The 18,254-nt window shown below is 41.8% G+C and overlaps 1 protein-coding gene across 1 annotated transcript in view; it reads right to left on the bottom strand.

The window, feature by feature from the left end:
- The window catches only part of PELI2 (pellino E3 ubiquitin protein ligase family member 2), a 208,419-nt gene that overhangs the window by 146,760 nt on the left and 43,405 nt on the right, over positions 1–18,254 (bottom strand). The window contains exon 2 of the mRNA XM_032623134.1: positions 9,718–9,847. Coding sequence (XP_032479025.1) covers positions 9,718–9,847 — 130 coding nt within the window. The remainder of the gene's footprint in view (positions 1–9,717; positions 9,848–18,254) is intronic.

The following is an 18,254-nucleotide window of genomic DNA, read 5'->3' as shown; positions in this document are numbered from 1 at the left end:
TTTACAACAAATGCTAAAGGAACTTCTCGAGGCAGGAAACACAAGAGAAGGAAAAGACCTACAATAATAAACCCAAAACAATTAACAAAATGGTAGTAGGAACATACATGTCGATAACTACCTTAAATGTAAATGGATTGAATGCTCCAACTAAAAGACATAGACTGGCTGAATGGATAAAAAAAAACAAGACCCGTATATATGCTGTCTACAGGAGAGTCACTTCAGACCTAGGGACACATACAGACTGAAAGTGAGGGGATGGAAAAAGTTATTCCATGCAAATGGAAATCAAAAGAAAGCTGGAGTAGCAATTCTCATATAATACAAAATAGACTTTAAAACAAAGACTATTACAAGAGACAGAGAAGGACACTACATAATGATCAAGGGATGAATCCAACAATGGGATATAACAATTGTAAATATTTATGCACCCAACACAGGAGCACCTCAATACATAAGGCAAATACTAACAGCCATAAAAGGGGAAATCAGCAGTAACACAATCATAGTAGGGGACTTTTAACACCCAACTTTCACCAATGGACAGATCATCCAAAATGAAAATAAATAAGGATATACAAGCTTTAAATGATACATTAAACAACATGGACTTAATTGATATTTATAGGACATTCCATCCAAAAACAACAGAACACACATTCTTCTCAAGTGCTCATGGAACATTCTCTAGGATAGATCATATCTTGGGTCACAAATCAAGCCTTGGTCAATTTAAGAAAACTGAAATCGTACCAAGTATCTCTTCCAACCACAATGCTATGAGACTAGATATCAATTACAGGAAAAAGTCGGTAAGAAATACAAACACATGGAGGATAAACAACACACTACTTAATAACCAAGAGATCACTGAAGAAATCAAAGAGGAAATCAGAAAAAACTAGAAACAAATGCCAATGAAAACACGATGACCCAAAACCTATGGGATGCAGCAAAAGCAGTTCTAAGAGGGAAGTTTATAGCAATACAAATCCTACCTTAAGAAACAAGAAACATATCAAATAAACAACCTATCCTTACACCTACAGCAATTAGAGAAGGAGCAAAAAACCCCAAAGTTAGCAGAAGTAAAGAAATCATAAAGATCAGATCAGAAATCAATGAAAAAGAAATCAATGAAACGATAGCAAAGATCAATAAAACTAAAAGCTCCTTCTTTGAGAAGATAAACAAAACTGATAAACCATTAGCCAGACTCATCAAAAAAAAAAGGGAGAAGACTCAAATCAATAGAATTAGAAATGATAAAGGAGAAGTAACAACTGACACTGCAGAAATACAAAAGATCATGAGAGATTACTACAAGCAACTCTATGCCAATAAAATGGACAACCTGGAAGAAATGGACAAATTCCTAGAAATGCACAAACTTCCAAGACTGAATCAGGAAGAAATAGAAAATATGAACAGACCAATCACAAACACTGAAATTGAAACTGTAATTAAAAATCTTCCAACAAACAAAAGCCCAGGACCAGATGGCTTCACAGGCGAATTCTATCAGACATTGAGAGAACAGCTAACACCAATCCTTCTCAAAGTCTTCCAAAATATAGCAGATGGAGGAAGACTCCCAAACTCATTCTATGAGGCCACCATCACTCTGATACCAAAACCAGACAAAGATGTCACAAAGAAAGAAAACTGCAGGCCAATATCACTGATGAATATAGATGCAAAAATCCTCAACAAAATACTAGCAAACAGAATCCAACAGCATATTAAAAGGATCATACACTATGATCAAGTGGGGTTTATCCCAGGAATGCAAGGATTCTTCAATATACGCAAATCTATCAATGTGATAAACCATATTAACAAATTGAAGGAGAAAAACCATATGGTCATCTCAATAGATGCAGAGAAAGCTTTCGACAAAATTCAACACCCACTTATGATAAAAACCCTCCAGAAAGGAGGCATAGAGGGAACTTTGTTCAATATAATAAAGACCATATAAGACAAACCCACAGCCAACATCGTCCTCAATGGTGAAAAACTGAAACCATCCACATAGACCAGGAACAAGACAAGGTGGCCCACTCTCACCACTATTACTCAACATAGTGTTGGAAGTTTTAGCCACAGCAATCAGGGAAGAGAAAGAATTAAAAGGAAACCAAATTGGTAAAGAAGAAGTAAAGCTGTCACTGTTTGCAGATGACATGATATTATACATAGAGAATCCTAAAGACGCTACCAGGAAACTACTAGAGATAATCAATAAATGTGGTAAAGTAGCAGGATACAAAAGTAATACACAGAAATCTCTGGCATTCCTATACACTAATGATGAAAAATCCAAAAGTGAAATTAAGAAAACACTACCATTTACCACTGCAACAAAAAGAATAAAATGTCTAGGAATAAACCTACCTAAGGAGACAAAAGACCTGCATGCCGTAAGTTATAAGACACTGATGAAAGATATTAAAGATGACACAAATAGATGGAGAGATATACCATGTTCTTGGATTAAAAGAATCAACATTGTGAAAATGACTCTACTACCCAAAGCAATCTACAGATTCAATGCAATCCCTATCAAACTACCACTGGCATTTTTCACAGAACTAGAACAAAAAATTTCGCAATTTGTATGGAAACACAAAAGACCCCAAATAGCCAAAGCAATCTTGAGAACGAAAAAAGGAGCTGGAGGAATCAGGCTCCCTGACTTCATACTATACTACAAAGCAACAGTAATCAAGACAGTATGGTACTGGCACAGAAACAGAAATATAGATCAGTGGAACAGGATAGAAAGCCCAGAGATAAACCCACACACATATGGTCACCTTATCTTTGATAAAGGAGGTAAGAATATACAGTGGAGAAAAGACAGCCCCTTCAATAAGTGGTGCTGGGAAAACTGGACAGGTACATGTAAAAGAATGAAATGAGAACACTCCCTCACACCATACACAAAAAGAAACTCAAAATGAATTAAAGACCTAAATGTAAGGCCAGACACCACCAAACTCTTAGAGGAAAACATAGGCAGAACACTCTATGACATAAATCACAGCAAGATCCTTTTTGACCCACCTCCTAGAGAAATGGAAATAAAAACAAAAATAAACAAATGGGACCTAATGAAACTTCAGAGCTTTTGCACAGCAAAGGAAATCATAAACAAGATGAAAAGACAACCCTCCGAATGGGAGAAAATATTTGCAAAGGAAGCAACTGACAAGGATTAATCTCCAAAATTTACAAGCAGCTCATGCAGCTTAATATTAAAAAACAAACAACCCAATCCAAAAATGGGCAGAAGACCTCAATAGACATTTCTCCAAAGAAGATATACAGATTACCAACAGACACATGAAAGAATGCTCAACATCATTAATCATTAGAGAAATGCAAATCAAAACTACAATGAGGGTTTCCCTGGTGGCGCAGTGGTTGAGAGTCCGCTTGCCGATGCAGGGGACGCGGGTTTGTGCCCCGGTCCGTGCAGATTCCACATTCCGCGGAGCGGCTGGGTCCGTGAGCCATGGCCGCTGAGCCTGCATGTCCAAAGCCTGTGCTCTGCAATGGGAGAGGCCACAACAGTGAGAGGCGCGCGTACCACAAAAAAATAAAAATAAAAAACAAAAACTACAATGAGATATCATCTCACACCGATCCGAATGGCCATCATCAAAAAATGTACAAACAATAAATGCTGGAGACGGTGTGGAGAAAAGGGAACCCTCTTGCATTGTTAGTGGAAATGTAAATTGATACAGGCACTATGGAGAACAGTATGGACATTCCTTACAAAAAGTAAAAACAGAACTACCATACGACCCAGCAATCCCACTACTGGGCATATACCCTGAGAAAACCATTATTCAAAACAAGTCATGCACCAAAATGTTCACTGCAGCTCTATTTACAATAGCCAGGACACGGAAGCAACCGAAGTGTCCATCAAGAGATGAATGGATAAAGAAGATGTGGTACATATATACAATGGAATATTACTCAACCATAAAAAGGAACGAAACTGAGTTATTTGTAGTGAGGTGGATGGACCTAGAGACTGTCATACAGAGTGAAGTAAGTCAGAAAGAGAAAAACAAATACCGTATGTGAAGACATATATATGGTATCTAAAGAACAAAAACAAAATGTCATGAAGAACCTAGGGGCAGGACAGCAATAAAGACGCAGACGTAGAGAATGGCCTTGAGGATACGGGGAGGGGGAAGGGTAAGCTGCGACAAAGTGAGAGAGTGGCATGGACATACACTACCAAACATAAAATAGACAGCTAGTGGGAAGCAGCTGCATAGCACAGAAGATCAACTTGGTGCTTTGGGACCACCTAGAGGGGTGGGATAGGGAGGGTGGGAGGGAGGGAGATGCAAGAGGGAAGAGGTATGGGGACATATGTATATGTATAACTGATTCACCTTGTTATACAGCAGAAAGTAACACACCATTGTAAAGCAATTATACTCCAATAAAGATGTTAAAAAAGAAAAAAAAAGCTGTAGCAATTTTAAAATCGAGGATAATGATAAACAGATGATTCTTTGCAAGAACAGAAGGCTTCAGCTTCACAATGAATGTGCAGTGGAGATATGCCACCACTGTCTCTAAGAGCCAGGCTGGACAGACAGACAGTGAGTGCTGCAAAAAGACCCCACTAAAGTCTACAAAATTAGCTTGAACTAATGAGTTCACACTGAAATTTGTATTATTAGTTTTTACCACTTCTCCCAGTTACTGTTACATTATCCACTGACCGAAAAGGAAGAGTTTTAATATCTCGTCAAGCAGTCGAGCCATCCCAGTGGGAACAGCTTAAGAGCAGCCCTGGTTGTAACAACTACATTAAATAGCCCCAATTTTTCTCTGAACTGTCACTGCTAGACCACTGATATTTTCCATTCTGAAATAATGCCAACTGGAACAAAGTGATATTCAATTACTTCTTAAAAGTAAAAATACCCAAAAAAGGAGATTTCAATAAAGCACAATCTAAGAAGGGAAAACCATGATGAAGAGTTTTCCACAGTAACGTTGCTAAATTTAAACCACGTTACCAGCAAAATATTTACTTATCAGACAGCATCACCATCCCCACCACAACCAGCTACTGTTTACTGATTAAATAAGAGCAAAATCATTGCCCCACATCATTAAAAAGTAAACGAACAAGCATAAATCGACTTAAATTCTCAGTCATATTCTGCCACTCCCTCTGCTAATCACCCTTCAATGTTTCCCCTTGGAAAAAAATCCAAATTCTCCAAGCAGGACCCCAAGAGCTCTAGACCTCCCTGCTCGCCTGGCTAACTCCTCTTTACCGTTCAGCTCGCAGCTCACAGGCCACTTCCTCAGAGATCCTCCCCCTTCCACCCAGACTAAACTCTGTGCCTCCTCTTCTCATAGCACCGTATTCTTTTTCCACACCATGCTTTTCAAAATATTCAGATAAACGTGTATCCACGTGATTACTTATTGTTTGCCTACTCACGAGACGATTAGCTCCACGCGGACATGTTTTGGTCCCTGTAGTACATCCAATACCTAGATGATGGCTGGCCACAGAAAAGGACTAGATAAATATACGTGGATGAATAAATTGCTAAATGCCCTATATCTATGTAATAGACCTGCTAAAAGTAAAACAGGGCTTCAGGTTTTTCTTTTAACACCTTACATAACAGAAGAAATATCTTTGAGTATTACTATTTCAAGAGCAAATAGGTACACAAATGAAGATTACACAAATCTTGATTACACAAATAGCAATTACACAACAGTGGCACATACTTGCCACCCTCATCTGACTTAGCTTGGACACGGGGATGCATGGAAGACTAAGAGGGCCCATTTCCCAGCTGCCACTGCCATCAGCAAAGGGGTCTCCCTGGTCTGCCCCCAGACAGTGGGGCAGAAGGAATGACTGGGGCAGAGGGAAGAAAAAGCATGCTCAGAGGCCAAGCACTCCAATTCTAACAATGGTAATCACCCCACCCTTCCAGAGCTCACTTGCACACCTCCAGTGAAAGATGACCCTTTCATTACCAATACTGCAGAATCACAAATTTCACAGGAAAGCACTGCTGGTTCCAGTCAAACAGCCTCTGCCAAGTACTACCACACACCCTGGCCTTCTGATGGGAAACAGGGTGAGAGAGAAGGAAGATGAGAAAAACAATCCGGCAGGGCCTGGGAAGGGCCCAGAGCCAGGGACGCACAAAGAAGGGTGAGAAAGGGAATCTGGGGTGAAGTTTAACACATAACTGGAAGAGCCAAGTGGGCTAACAACCGTGGCAAATAAGGACAGGCTAAAGGGCTGGAAGCTCTGATGAAATCTGATAAGGAGAGTATATGTGTACACGAGTAGAATGAACTGGAGGTCATGGTAACTTACAAGTGACAATGGGCTATAAGGTCCACTGTATCTGTGGGAAATGTGGAACAGAAGTGACAGTCCTTGAAATTGAAAGAGTTACAGCAGTATGCACCACAGATGCTCATGTTCGGTTGAATACAGCCCGGGGAGTCACAGAGACTAAGGTGGGGACGGAGTCAGCGAAACATGCAGAAGGGTGATCTATAGGTCAATGAGGGCAGGAGGCAGGGGAAGAGACAGCTTAGATGAGTAAGGTAGGGTTACAAAAGAAGAGACTGAAATGGAAACAAAATGAAATCATTTCTAATGCCATGAACTGGAAAAGATGGAAAAAGAACATATTACTGAAAAACCAGGATTCAGTTAAGGTAAGGTAGTAGAAGGAGCATTTGAAGAAAAGGTTAAATACCTAAGAGACTTTGTCTAGGAGGCCAGCAGAGCAGGTGGCAGCAGGAGCGGCCGGGCAACACGGTCCGGGAATGGGAGCTTGAGGCGGAACAGGAGGAGGGAGGGATTTGTGACTAAGGTGCTAGGTTCAGGTAGGATGACATACTATGCACAAGGCCCCCAACATATAGGTACCAAGATAAATAAGAGAAAGGCGATATGGGGTAGGTGATCAGCTCACAATAAATATGCCTGGTCCATTCATCTCCCTTGGACATGGTTGACTGACCCTGTACGGGCCTATGAGATTCTCTTTCCTGAAAATTAAAAACCTTTCAAAGTGATTGAAGGTAGTTGGAGCCACTTTATAACACCCTGGAAAGAATATCTATGTTAACTCCTGTGGATACTCTGGTTCTCTTCTCTCACAAAACCTGGTTACTCAATTTTCCCCCGATTCTGAGAGCTGTGCCTACCCTAACCTTTAATAATGTCTCCATGTATGCTTTGTTTGTTTTAGCCAGAATCATTTCTGTTGCTTATAACCAAAGTATCTTTCCTGATTTAACATGGCTTCTGCCCATAGCTAACTCATTTTATAAATGAGGAAACGGAGGCCCTGAGAATTTTTTTTTTTTTTTTACAGGTTATAAGACCAAAACCTGGGACTTCCCTGGTGGCACAGTGGTTAAGAATCCGCCTGCCAGTGCAGGGGACATGGGTTCGAGCCCTGGTCCGGGAAGATCCCACATGCCACAGAGCAACTAAGCCCGTGCACTACAGCTACTGAGCCTGTGCTCTAGAGCCCACGAGCCACAACTACTGAAGCCTGCACGCCTAGAGCCCGTGCTCCGCAACAAGAGAAGCCACCACAATGAGAAGCCCGCGCACCACAACGAAGAGCAGCCCCCGCTCGCTACAACTAGAGAAAGCCCGCGCGCAGCAGCAAAGACCCAACACAGCCAAAAATAAACAAATAAATTTATTTTTTAAAAAAAGACCAAAACCCAATTGTCCCTACTATACTACTCTCAGCGATTTTTTAAAAAACAGATTTAGACAGACAGCTTCCAAAAGACTTATAATCCAAATAACGTCAGATAAAATCTAGGTATAAAGGTAAAATAGAAAAAGCCTAAAACTGGAGCAGATGGAGGTGGCTAATGAGTCTGGAAGAGCCACGATCTTCTAATAGTAGCTAGTGGAGGATATAGTTCATATTCTACTGTAACATGAAGCCAGTGTAACGGAAGATTTCTATAAATTTTTTTAAATATCTAAAGCCCTTGTGTTAATATAAAATTTGGATTAAAAAAAAGTAAATGTAAAAAGGTACAGAGCCAGAGAAAGGAAAGAGAAATATCAACATATAGACAAAATTATAAAGACCGTGTCTATAATAGCAGAATATTGTTGGCATCATCACATGCTTGTCTTGGTATCCTTCCCCTCCAAATATTTTGGGACTGTAAAACGTTTCTCATACTTCCTTGACCTTCCAAGATTCTGTGGCCATTTCACTTCCTCCTTTTCTCAGAACCTTCGTAAGGCTGATTTCCTTTGTTTACCCTATCAAGTGTCCTTTCCTCCCTAAAACTTTCACTTTATTTCCCTTTTTCTAGCCTAAAACTTGGCCACTATGTATTATTCTTCCCTGTCTCCCTGGTGCTTGATATCTTCTCATCTAACCACTCCCTCCCTAACCCAAGACAGTCTGGACTGGCACATTCTCACAAACTTTTTCCGAGGCACTGCCTCAGAAAGAACAACAGGAACTTTTTATAAAAACGTTAACAGAGGTGACCTGTTGCTAACACTGAGTATAAATACCACATATGCTTCCATGAAGCTGTTCATTTCTCTCTGAACCATGGGTTTTCAGTAAAAAATGGGAAGCAAGTCTCTCATTTATTCCACATGGTCCAAGCCTATTATGATAAACAAACCTAGTGGCGCAGTGGTTGAGAGTCCACCTGCCGATGCAGGGGACGCGGGTTCGTGCCCCGGTCCGGGAAGATCCCACATGCTGCGGAGCGGCTGGGCCCGTGAGCCATGGCCGCTGAGCCTGCGTCCGGAGCCTGTGCTCCGCAACGGGAGAGGCCACGACAGTGAGAGGCCCGCGTACCGCAAAAAAAAAAATTGTTTTAAATAAATAAAAAGGAAACTATATTACACATTAAGTAACGTACTTAATTAAAAGATAATCTAATAGACGATATCAGCCAGAATGGAAATTCAGGGTTCCCCTCCACTTATATATCAAAAAACAAATGAAATAATCATAAAAAAATGAACATTTTATATACTTCAAACTTACAAGAGGAATATGTATCATAGACTTCTTAGAGCACTTAGCTCTGTTTACTTCCAATCTTTCTAATAATTACACAAATTCAATTCCATGTACATGTAGATTATGTGAAAACACCCACTCCTTAAGTAACAGAAGGGAAACAGCAAATCTTAGTGAGGTTTATATCAAAATTTAACATAAAAACTCTCTTCAGGATAAAGAATATCATTTATCTTTCAACCATAACTATTCTAAATTGATAATATGCTGATTCCACTATATCCTAAATCAGTCGTTCATTATGGGGTGAGGACTGGGGGACAGATGGGAGGGGTGGGGAGGGGTGGAAGGGGAGGGGAGGGGAGGGGAGGGGAGGGAGGGGAAATGTGGCAAGCCCTGGAGCTACTTTTGGTTGTCTCCATGGTGGTGGCAGTTGGGGGTTGGGGGGCTGAGGTGCTACTGGCATCTAGTGGGCAGAGGCCAGGGATGCTGCGAAACATACAATGCACAGGACAGCCCTTCACAACAAAGATTATCCAGCTCAAATGGTTGAGAAACTGTCCCACAGAGAAATGAGACCCAAAGGGAAGAGCAGCTGATCAGCAATAACCATGAGTCACCGCCGGCCCTCTCGGTTCCAAGGAGCCCCTACCTTGGATGCCTGCGGCGTGGATATCACATGGACCGTGCTGGGTTTGACTCCGTTAGCCTTCGGCCGCTTGTAGAGTGCAAATCTGCTTTTCCTCCGGCCTCTGTCTCCATTAGGTAAAGCACCATTGTACCTATAAACAGAGATGAGAGGGTTCATTTATTTGTAGATTTTAAAGGCATTAAGAATAAAAGTTCGACGGCCTAAGGGAAAAGACAGGAATGCTCACAAAGACTTGCCCACTAACCGCCCCACAAAAGGGACACAGAACAGACGGTTCACAGACGTCAGCTATGATAAAGTTCAAATCACTTCCGGAAACTTAATTGAAGAGTGATGTACAAAGTAATTACCGGTTTCCTATTCTATAAAGTCAGACGCTTCAAATCTTTTCAGAAGAGACCAAGTATAAAATAAGCAAATGAAAATTCTGCAGAGGCCGTATTAGTGCTGGCTCAACTCAGCAAGCGCAGTCCTAATGGGCCCCGGAGAAACACTCAAGAAATATTTTTAAATGAACTAGTTAGAAGCTAGCATTCTAATTAAACCTCATCTCTCACTCGCAAATCATGTTAATGTCTGTAGGATCTTTATTTGTAAGACCCAATTTAGTTACTTGCATTCTTAAAAGTTTGGAATTCTCCACCTTCATTCCCATGGCTATTTGAACCCTATACTGTCAGGTTAGCAAAAACTAGCCTGCAAAATTAAACATAAAGTACGACTCTACAAGAAGGTTGACCATTAAAAAGCCCAAAGGTAGAAAAGATGAGTTTTAGTCCACTAACAGATATCTCTAAAAGTCACCTGGAAAACACTACTGTCCTTAAGCAGATTTCCTGAATTAATACTTTAAGCCAGTACCAGTGTTTAAAAGAAATGCAGGATTGCAGGAGGGTTTCCGTTTTCACCTGTATTTTCTAACTCTGGATTAAGGGTCCCTGTACGTTCTGACCGCTTCTCATGCTGCCACACTGCCATGCCTATTCTCCAACTCCCTCTTGGCAGAAATTCTTTTCAAAAAGAGAACCGAAAGAAGGAAGGGAATTGTTTCCAATCTGTGTGGATAAACATAACAGCTCCAAAGCTCCCTCGGAGCACCAAAGTCAGGGGCAGTGCCTGTGGTGTGGCGGCTCCACCCTCTCCTGGAAGTCTTGCCTTTGCCACTTGTCCGTCAATCCCAGAGATCATGGTGGCCATGATCTCTGGGTGGGACACAAGGCCCACTGAGAACAGTGAAAGTCAGAACAAGGGGTTTGTGTTGTTTGTTTTACAATTCGGTAGCTATAGTATGACAATGGATTTAAATTATCACCAGAAATTATTCCTGCTGTGTTTTTAATGTCTCCATTTCCATCACAAAGGAACGTCAGCAAAAAGAAAATGTCTCTAGAATACAAAAATAATTTGTTTCAAGTCTTATTCCTCTCCTTTTTCTGAGGCAAGATCAGAATAATGTGCATTGTTTTCTTAAACATATCTGTGATCACTACTACAAAGAACATATCCATGAGTAAACAACCATTATAAACTCACTTTGTCCTGATATATTTCCGTGTCACTTAAACCAAGATGAGCATCCTGTATTAAGAGAAACGTACGTGAATCAATCAAAGGCAGGGCTGTAAACAATTAAGGGACATTTTCACCACTGTGGCCTAGAGGCAATTGGTACAAGATCTGGCAAGGTTCCTTGTGACCCTCACACTTGCCCAGATCTCCGCTGCATCTTTCTCTCAACTATATACTGCTGGTCAAGGACAGCGAACCTAGTAAGAGCACGGCAGGTGCTTTTGAAGAGATCTGCTCCCCATGACATCCCTTCTCAGGAATCCAGCCCTGAACTCCCTAAGGGGAGCCCCGGCATCATGTCTGAATGAAACGGCCAGGCCAGCATCCTCTCCACCACCCTGGAGCTGAATAGCTGGAGGCAGACATCCGGCCCGAGCTGGCCAATGACATTCTCATCCCGGAAAAACGCAAAGCCGGACGAGAGACAACCGCCAGTCTGCGTGGGTGGCCAGAGCTGCAAACTGGAAGCATGGGAGCTGTGGGGATGTCACAGTCTGTTCCGTGATGAAGCAGCAGAGAAGTGAGGAGTGAAACAGATGAACAGAGACAAGCAACAAAAAGAGATGGAAAGAGGGTCCTTAAGGGCTTCTATTGGCCCAGATGTACTCTGACCCTTGTTGGTGAAATTCTTTTTAGTTTCAGCTAACTCAGGTTGGTTTCTGCTACTTGCAACCCCAAAGCCATATCTAATATAAAGGTGAAAACACAAAAACCAGAAATGTCAACCTTAACATATGCAAAAGCATTTTCATTTCAACTGCCTGAGCAGAGATGCACAGATATTTCAGGTTAAGCAAATATGCCAGTCCACTTAATATGCCTGCTTACTTAATACATCTACATGACACCCAGTGAAAAACCATGCTGGAAATAGTTAAGGCAGTGGAGAAAACAGTGTCACGATGAGAAAAGTTTCGAATCAGGTTAAGCTACATGGTCATTCGTTCAATATTTATAATGCCAAGTACTAGAGCTGCAACGATGAATATCAACCAACCCGTGTTCAGAGCTCTCCACTTAAAAGCAGAGAAAGACATAAAAACAAGCGTGACAAAACACTCGTGCGACAAGATGCACTAGTCATTCAAAGCACGTGGGAAGAGCCACATCAGAAGCCCTCACAGAGCAGAGAGTGTGAACTTTCTTGGACTCTGAACAAGATGACTAAATGGGGAATGCAGGGCAATCGTATGTACAAGGGCAAGGAGTGGTTCAGTGCTGTGGGAGGGTAGAGTTCAAGAGGACAGACGCAGAGGGCTAGGAGGGTAAAAGGTGGGCAGGGCCCAGATTACAACCCCCTGATACTCCACGACAAGGGGCATGGCCTTTTACCCTAAGAAGAATGGGAGTTGGTAAGATGTAAGCAAAGGACTAACATGATTGCATATGAAGTAATCATGAGGGCAGCAGCATGCAAGACGCACATCTGGATTAGAGTCAGGATGACTGGATGGGAGAACCACCCTAACCTGAGGAGGAACGTAGCGGGTGGCCCTCAGAAAGACAGGTCCATGTCCCAGAACCTGTGAAGGTGACCTTACCTGGAAAAAGAGTCTCTGCAGACGTAGTTAGGGATCTGGAGATGAGATCATCCTGGATTGCTGGGGGCCCTAAATCCAGTGACAAATGTCTTTAGGAGACACACACAGGGAAAGAGAGGAGACGACCAGGTGAAGATGGAGGCAGAGACTGGAGTTAGACGATCACAGGCCAAGGAACGCCTGGAGCCACCACAAGCGGGAAGAGGCAAAGGAGAACCCTCCCCCAAGGCCTTCAGAGGCAGCACGGCCTTGCGGACACCTTGATTCCAAGATGGGAGGCCTCTGGAACTGTGGGAGAACAAATTCTGCTGAGTTGTTTTCAATGCTAGATGAACATGAGAATTACCAGGGAAACTTCATAAAAATATGCGTGCCTAAGCCTCAAGAGATGCTGATTCAGTAGCTCTGGGACAGAACTTTTAAAAGTTCCGCAGGTGATCCTTACTTGCAGCTACAGCTGAGGACCCTGGTTTTAAAGGCAAAAAATCAATAGTAATTGGTGAGCTATGGTGTGGCCGCACCAAGTGAGGGACAGAGAAAGGGAATATCACGTAGGCTCCCGGCCAAGGCCAAGGCGACGGCACTATTAGAAATAGGAATTACAGGGACATCCGGGGGAAGACATGTATGAGGCAAGAGAAGTTATAAACTTGGGTGCCTGCACCATACAGGTGTGGAAGTTAAAATCATGAGAGCAAATGAGATTACTCAAGAAAATGTACAGAAGGCAAGGACAGACCCTGGGAAAGATGACCGTTTAAAGAAATAAACCGTAATTCACGGAACTATTCGTCAAAAAAGTGACTTTCAACATATGTAAATTTCAAACAAAATAAATACCTTTTATATCTTCAAAAAAATAAATAAACCCGTCTTAGTCATAGGCAGAAGGACCAGGACCAGTAGAAAGTTGCATTACCAAAGATAGGAGAAGAGAGAATTTTAAGTGTTTAATCCGTTAAGAGGCCAGTCAGAAATGCGCAAGTATGATTTGGAAAAGAACACGTCGTCACTGGTGACATCACCCACCTTCAGAGCAAACCAGCAACGCAAAAACAAGCAAAGCCCTCCAGCGCCAAGCCTCACTGTGAGCCTACCCTCTCCTTCCCAGCTTCTCATGGCCAAGAACCTCAAAAGAGGGCTCCACACCCACCGTCCCAATTCCCTACCTGTCAACTCCTCAGCCCACTATTGTTTGCCTCCAAATCTAAAGGTACATTTGCTCATAAAGGCAAAAAAGTACTATTCCATGAAAGAGGGTCAGAATGCTGTCTGGCCCGGCAAGCTTTTCAGCCAGCAAGTTTGTAGAAATAAGATTTCCAAGTACCGTGGGCATACCTGTCTCAGCTGCTAAACAAGGGTATTCTGATTCAAACCCACAAGTTGCCTTTCAAGCTTCAAATTAAAAAAAAAATTCTGGAGACTAAAAAAATCCACTTATTTAGTAAATGTGTGATGAAAATGTAGCTCTTCATATACGCAGGGCAAATAGGTGGTAAAGGTATTTGGAAGCTTCAGAGGACAATGAAAAACCCTTGTAAGAAACCTCACAAGGTAAGAAATGGTGTTTCTTGGTTTAAAATTCAGAGTTCACACATTAATTCTTTTAAATAGCATTTGCTGTGCATTTACTATGTGCCAAGAAACCTTGTAAGGGAGGCTCCTCGTGGGCAGTAAGAGGCTTGAATGACTGGAACACGCATAAATTGCACAGCTGGGAAGGGGCAGATGGGACTCAAATCTACATCTGGTTTTGTCTGACTCCATATTTCATACTCTTTCCAGTAGCCAACACTGACAATTTTTAAATTCAAGGCATTTCCTGGCAAACACCACAAAGACACATTCTTGAGAAGACGCCTGCCACCTAAAAAATGCATTTGTCAAAAAGAATTTTCTATAGGAAATAACAGCAAGAGAGGGCGTGCCAGGGGCTCCCAGCCACACTTCGGAGGCATCACATTTGATCTTAACCAGTCTGAACGCACGGAGCAGCACCTGTGTGGGCTACAGAAGTGAAGCGTCATCAGCATCAAACGGCCACATTCCAGAGGCAGCCCAGCTTCCCATTACAGACTGAAGGCTCTGCCCTCCCTCGAAAGCAATATCTCTGTCACCTGCACATATAAATCACAAGCAACTACTGTAGCTAAGACAGACTGTACACTGCAGATGAACAGGCCGGGGACACTAGAGACAAGAGAGGTGAAGGGCACTGGAGTCTGATAAACCCCTGCACCGTGGCCCCCCGGTCTCAAGGAGTGCACATCAATTCACCACGATAGTGAACGCACTAACGCACTGCTGCAACCGTGCATATGAAGATGTACGTAAACCAGTAAGTGCCTGACACTGGCTTTACATCATTACAGCCCGAACTCCTCATTATTTAAGCTATCAGATGCATCTGGACTTGCACTGCCCGACTGAACTCCATACATAAAGCCCAGGGACACAACAGTATCTATTTTCCTGTGCCTAACAAATGCTGCGTATTGTACGGTTTCATAAAATAAATAGTAGACTTTCAATTCCAGCCAGAGAACTAACTATGGCAGCACCATTACAGTCTACTCCCTCTGGGGATAACCTGCTGCAGCTTTTTAAACGTCGATTCATTCAGAAAATCTTCCTGGGCTTGGCCTCCAAATGAAAATTCTCAATGCCCCATTTCTGGTTGGAAATGGTCTCTGCTCCAAGTAGCTACTTCAGAGCTATTGAATATGAAAATATATTTATATATAAAATGTGTAGGTGCATATATTCATTCAAGATAGCATCAAGCGAAGTCCATGGGGTGAGCCAGGCCCACGGCTGTGTGCTGAGGGGCTAAGGATACGAGACACCCTGTCTCTTAACAGACTCAGTCAGGTGGAGAAGACAGATCAGGTGACAGATAGTTATAAAACAATACTGATAAGTGCCAACGAAAGTGAGTTAGAAAACACAATGGAAAAAAAAAATCAGAACAGTAACTCTGGGATTACTTTAGGACACGGTCATAAGTCTTGGCATGCCCTACATGTGTGATTCAAGTCATAGAACCTTATTAATAGTCTTCACCAACCCTGTGTGACACCACCAGTCAATCTCCCATTTATCTCACACCATTTGGACTGGATGCTCTTTGAGGAATTTCCTATTTCTTTGTGTATCCTCCCTTCACCTCTACGTGGTACCTTAAAACCAAGGAGGGGATCGATGAAACAGTCACCACATTAATATGGAAATAATAATAGTGGTTTAAGGGATCAAGAGAGGAATTCTAGCTCCAACTCTTTTCCTAGCTGGTGCTGTGAACTTACCTAAGATGGGACTGTTTCCTCAGCTACAAAGACAGCAACACAAAAGAACAATTTCAATTTTAAAAAGAGATTCCCAAACCTCTTTCAAACGTTTCAATTTGATATGGACAGAGAAGGCATTTCATCCAACTCAAATACCAGGATCCTGTCTAAGAAGGGTGAAGGTTGTGGCTATTATTTTAGCAACTGGCTTTGATCTGCTGCTACACTTCCAAAGACCCCTCAATTCTTTATGGCAGTTGAGGTGTGGCAGTTACAGCTACAGGTTGAGGTTTTCCTTCTCTTGAGGATTTTTAGCTTCCCCAGACCAAAATATTTCCCAAGGCAAAACATTAAAACGTTCTATCAGGAACGCAATACTGCTCCCACACGCAGATTTTCAGCCGTTCTTCCAGGAATTATACACCCACACACTCTCATCCAGCCCCACTACAGCAAAAGGTACAGCATGAAGGCCAGAGGGAGACCCCATCCTGGCTCTGCGTCCCATCCCATATTTGCACAAGTCCCTGAACATCTCAGAACCTCACTTTCCCTCCCCATAAAGTAGGAAGCTGCTGAGCCCATTCTACCACTTGGATTCTGGAGCAGCATGGTGGTGGGAGATGAGGGCAAAGCTATCCGGAAAGGCCCTGACCCCAGCCTCATCAGCACCGCATCTGCAATGACCAGGGCAGGGACTCTGTTCTCTCCTGCATTCATTCAACTCCTATGACTCTGAAGGCCACACTTCCCTACTTGCTTCTTCCTCCAACCAGCCCATACGAAAGAAAAGAGCATGGAAAGCAAATCCAGTCCACCTAAAACACAGAGGAACAGTTTATGAAAAGAAAAATATTTCTTATCTAATACTTAGCCATCTGGTTCTTTGAGGTCATTCTCCTCCCTTTGTCATCTCAAATTGGTACTGTCACTAAAAAACACAAGATAAAGTTTTTTTACTGTATTGAATCTCTGATTTTTGAGCATTGCTGGGAGGCCAACAGTAGAGCGTTTTTACTGAATACCGGAAGGTACGCAAAACGTCAGGAATAGAAAAGGCTATTTATGTTACTCTTAAAACACTGACGACTAACGTCTTTTATTCTGCCGTTGGCGCCAACAGTCCAAAATATCTGATTAAATACATATTAATATAACATTAGTCATTTATGTCAAAGAATCTTTTTTACCCTATGGGTGAAAAATATTTTTCAAGTATTACCCTGCAGTAACTTTTGATTCCTAAAAGAGAAAATATCACACAAAGTGAAAAAGCCAAAGTATAGCAAGAAATGAATTTGCTATAGTACAAGATTTGTACAATTCACGAATCAGGTAAAGACATCATTTTATCCTATTCCTGAATTAGTACCATCTTTTTCTTGGGGGGGGGGGTGGTCTGAGTCATAGCTCTGCCATTAGCAGCTATGTGTTTTACCTGTTTTGTAAATTGAAGTATAGTTACTTTACAATGTTGTGTTAGTTTCAGATGTACAGCAAAGTGATTCAGTTACACACACACATACACACACACACACATGCACACACCTGTTCTTTTTCAGATTCTTTTCCATTACAGGTTACTATAAAATATTCAATATAGTTCCCAGTACGTCCTTGTTGTTTATTTTATATATAGTAGTGTGTATCTGTTAATCCCAAACTCCTAATTTATCTCCCCCCCAATTCCATAACCAAGTTTGTTTCCTGTATCTGTGAGTCTATTTCTGTTTTGTAAATAAGTTCATTTGTATTTTTTTAGATTCCACATATAAGTAATATCATATGATACTTATCTTTCTGTCTGACTTACTTCACTTAATATGATAATCTCTAGAATTAGTACCACTTTACACTCCAGACTGCTTTACAGAGTTCGCCAATTAATAATTTTGAAAACCAAATTAAATCCCACACATTCCTTTTTTAATCACTCCAACATTTGCTTATTTTAGCCTCTCATCACCTAAATGAAGACAGGTATATAAATTGTATGTGGTTGACTGAAATACTGGTCACAGTTCTTCACTCCTCCCTGAAGATATGCCCTTTGACATGACTTTATACCTCCAGTTAACTTCCTTGCCCTGGACTTTGGGTTGGACCATGTGACTTGCTTTAGCCAATGGGATTTTTTTTT

The sequence above is a fragment of the Phocoena sinus genome, chromosome 2 (assembly GCF_008692025.1).
Source record: "Phocoena sinus isolate mPhoSin1 chromosome 2, mPhoSin1.pri, whole genome shotgun sequence".
Classification (NCBI taxonomy): domain Eukaryota; kingdom Metazoa; phylum Chordata; class Mammalia; order Artiodactyla; family Phocoenidae; genus Phocoena; species Phocoena sinus.
The sequence above is the reverse complement of the archived record's forward strand: the minus strand, read 5'-3'. Positions and strand labels throughout refer to the sequence as shown.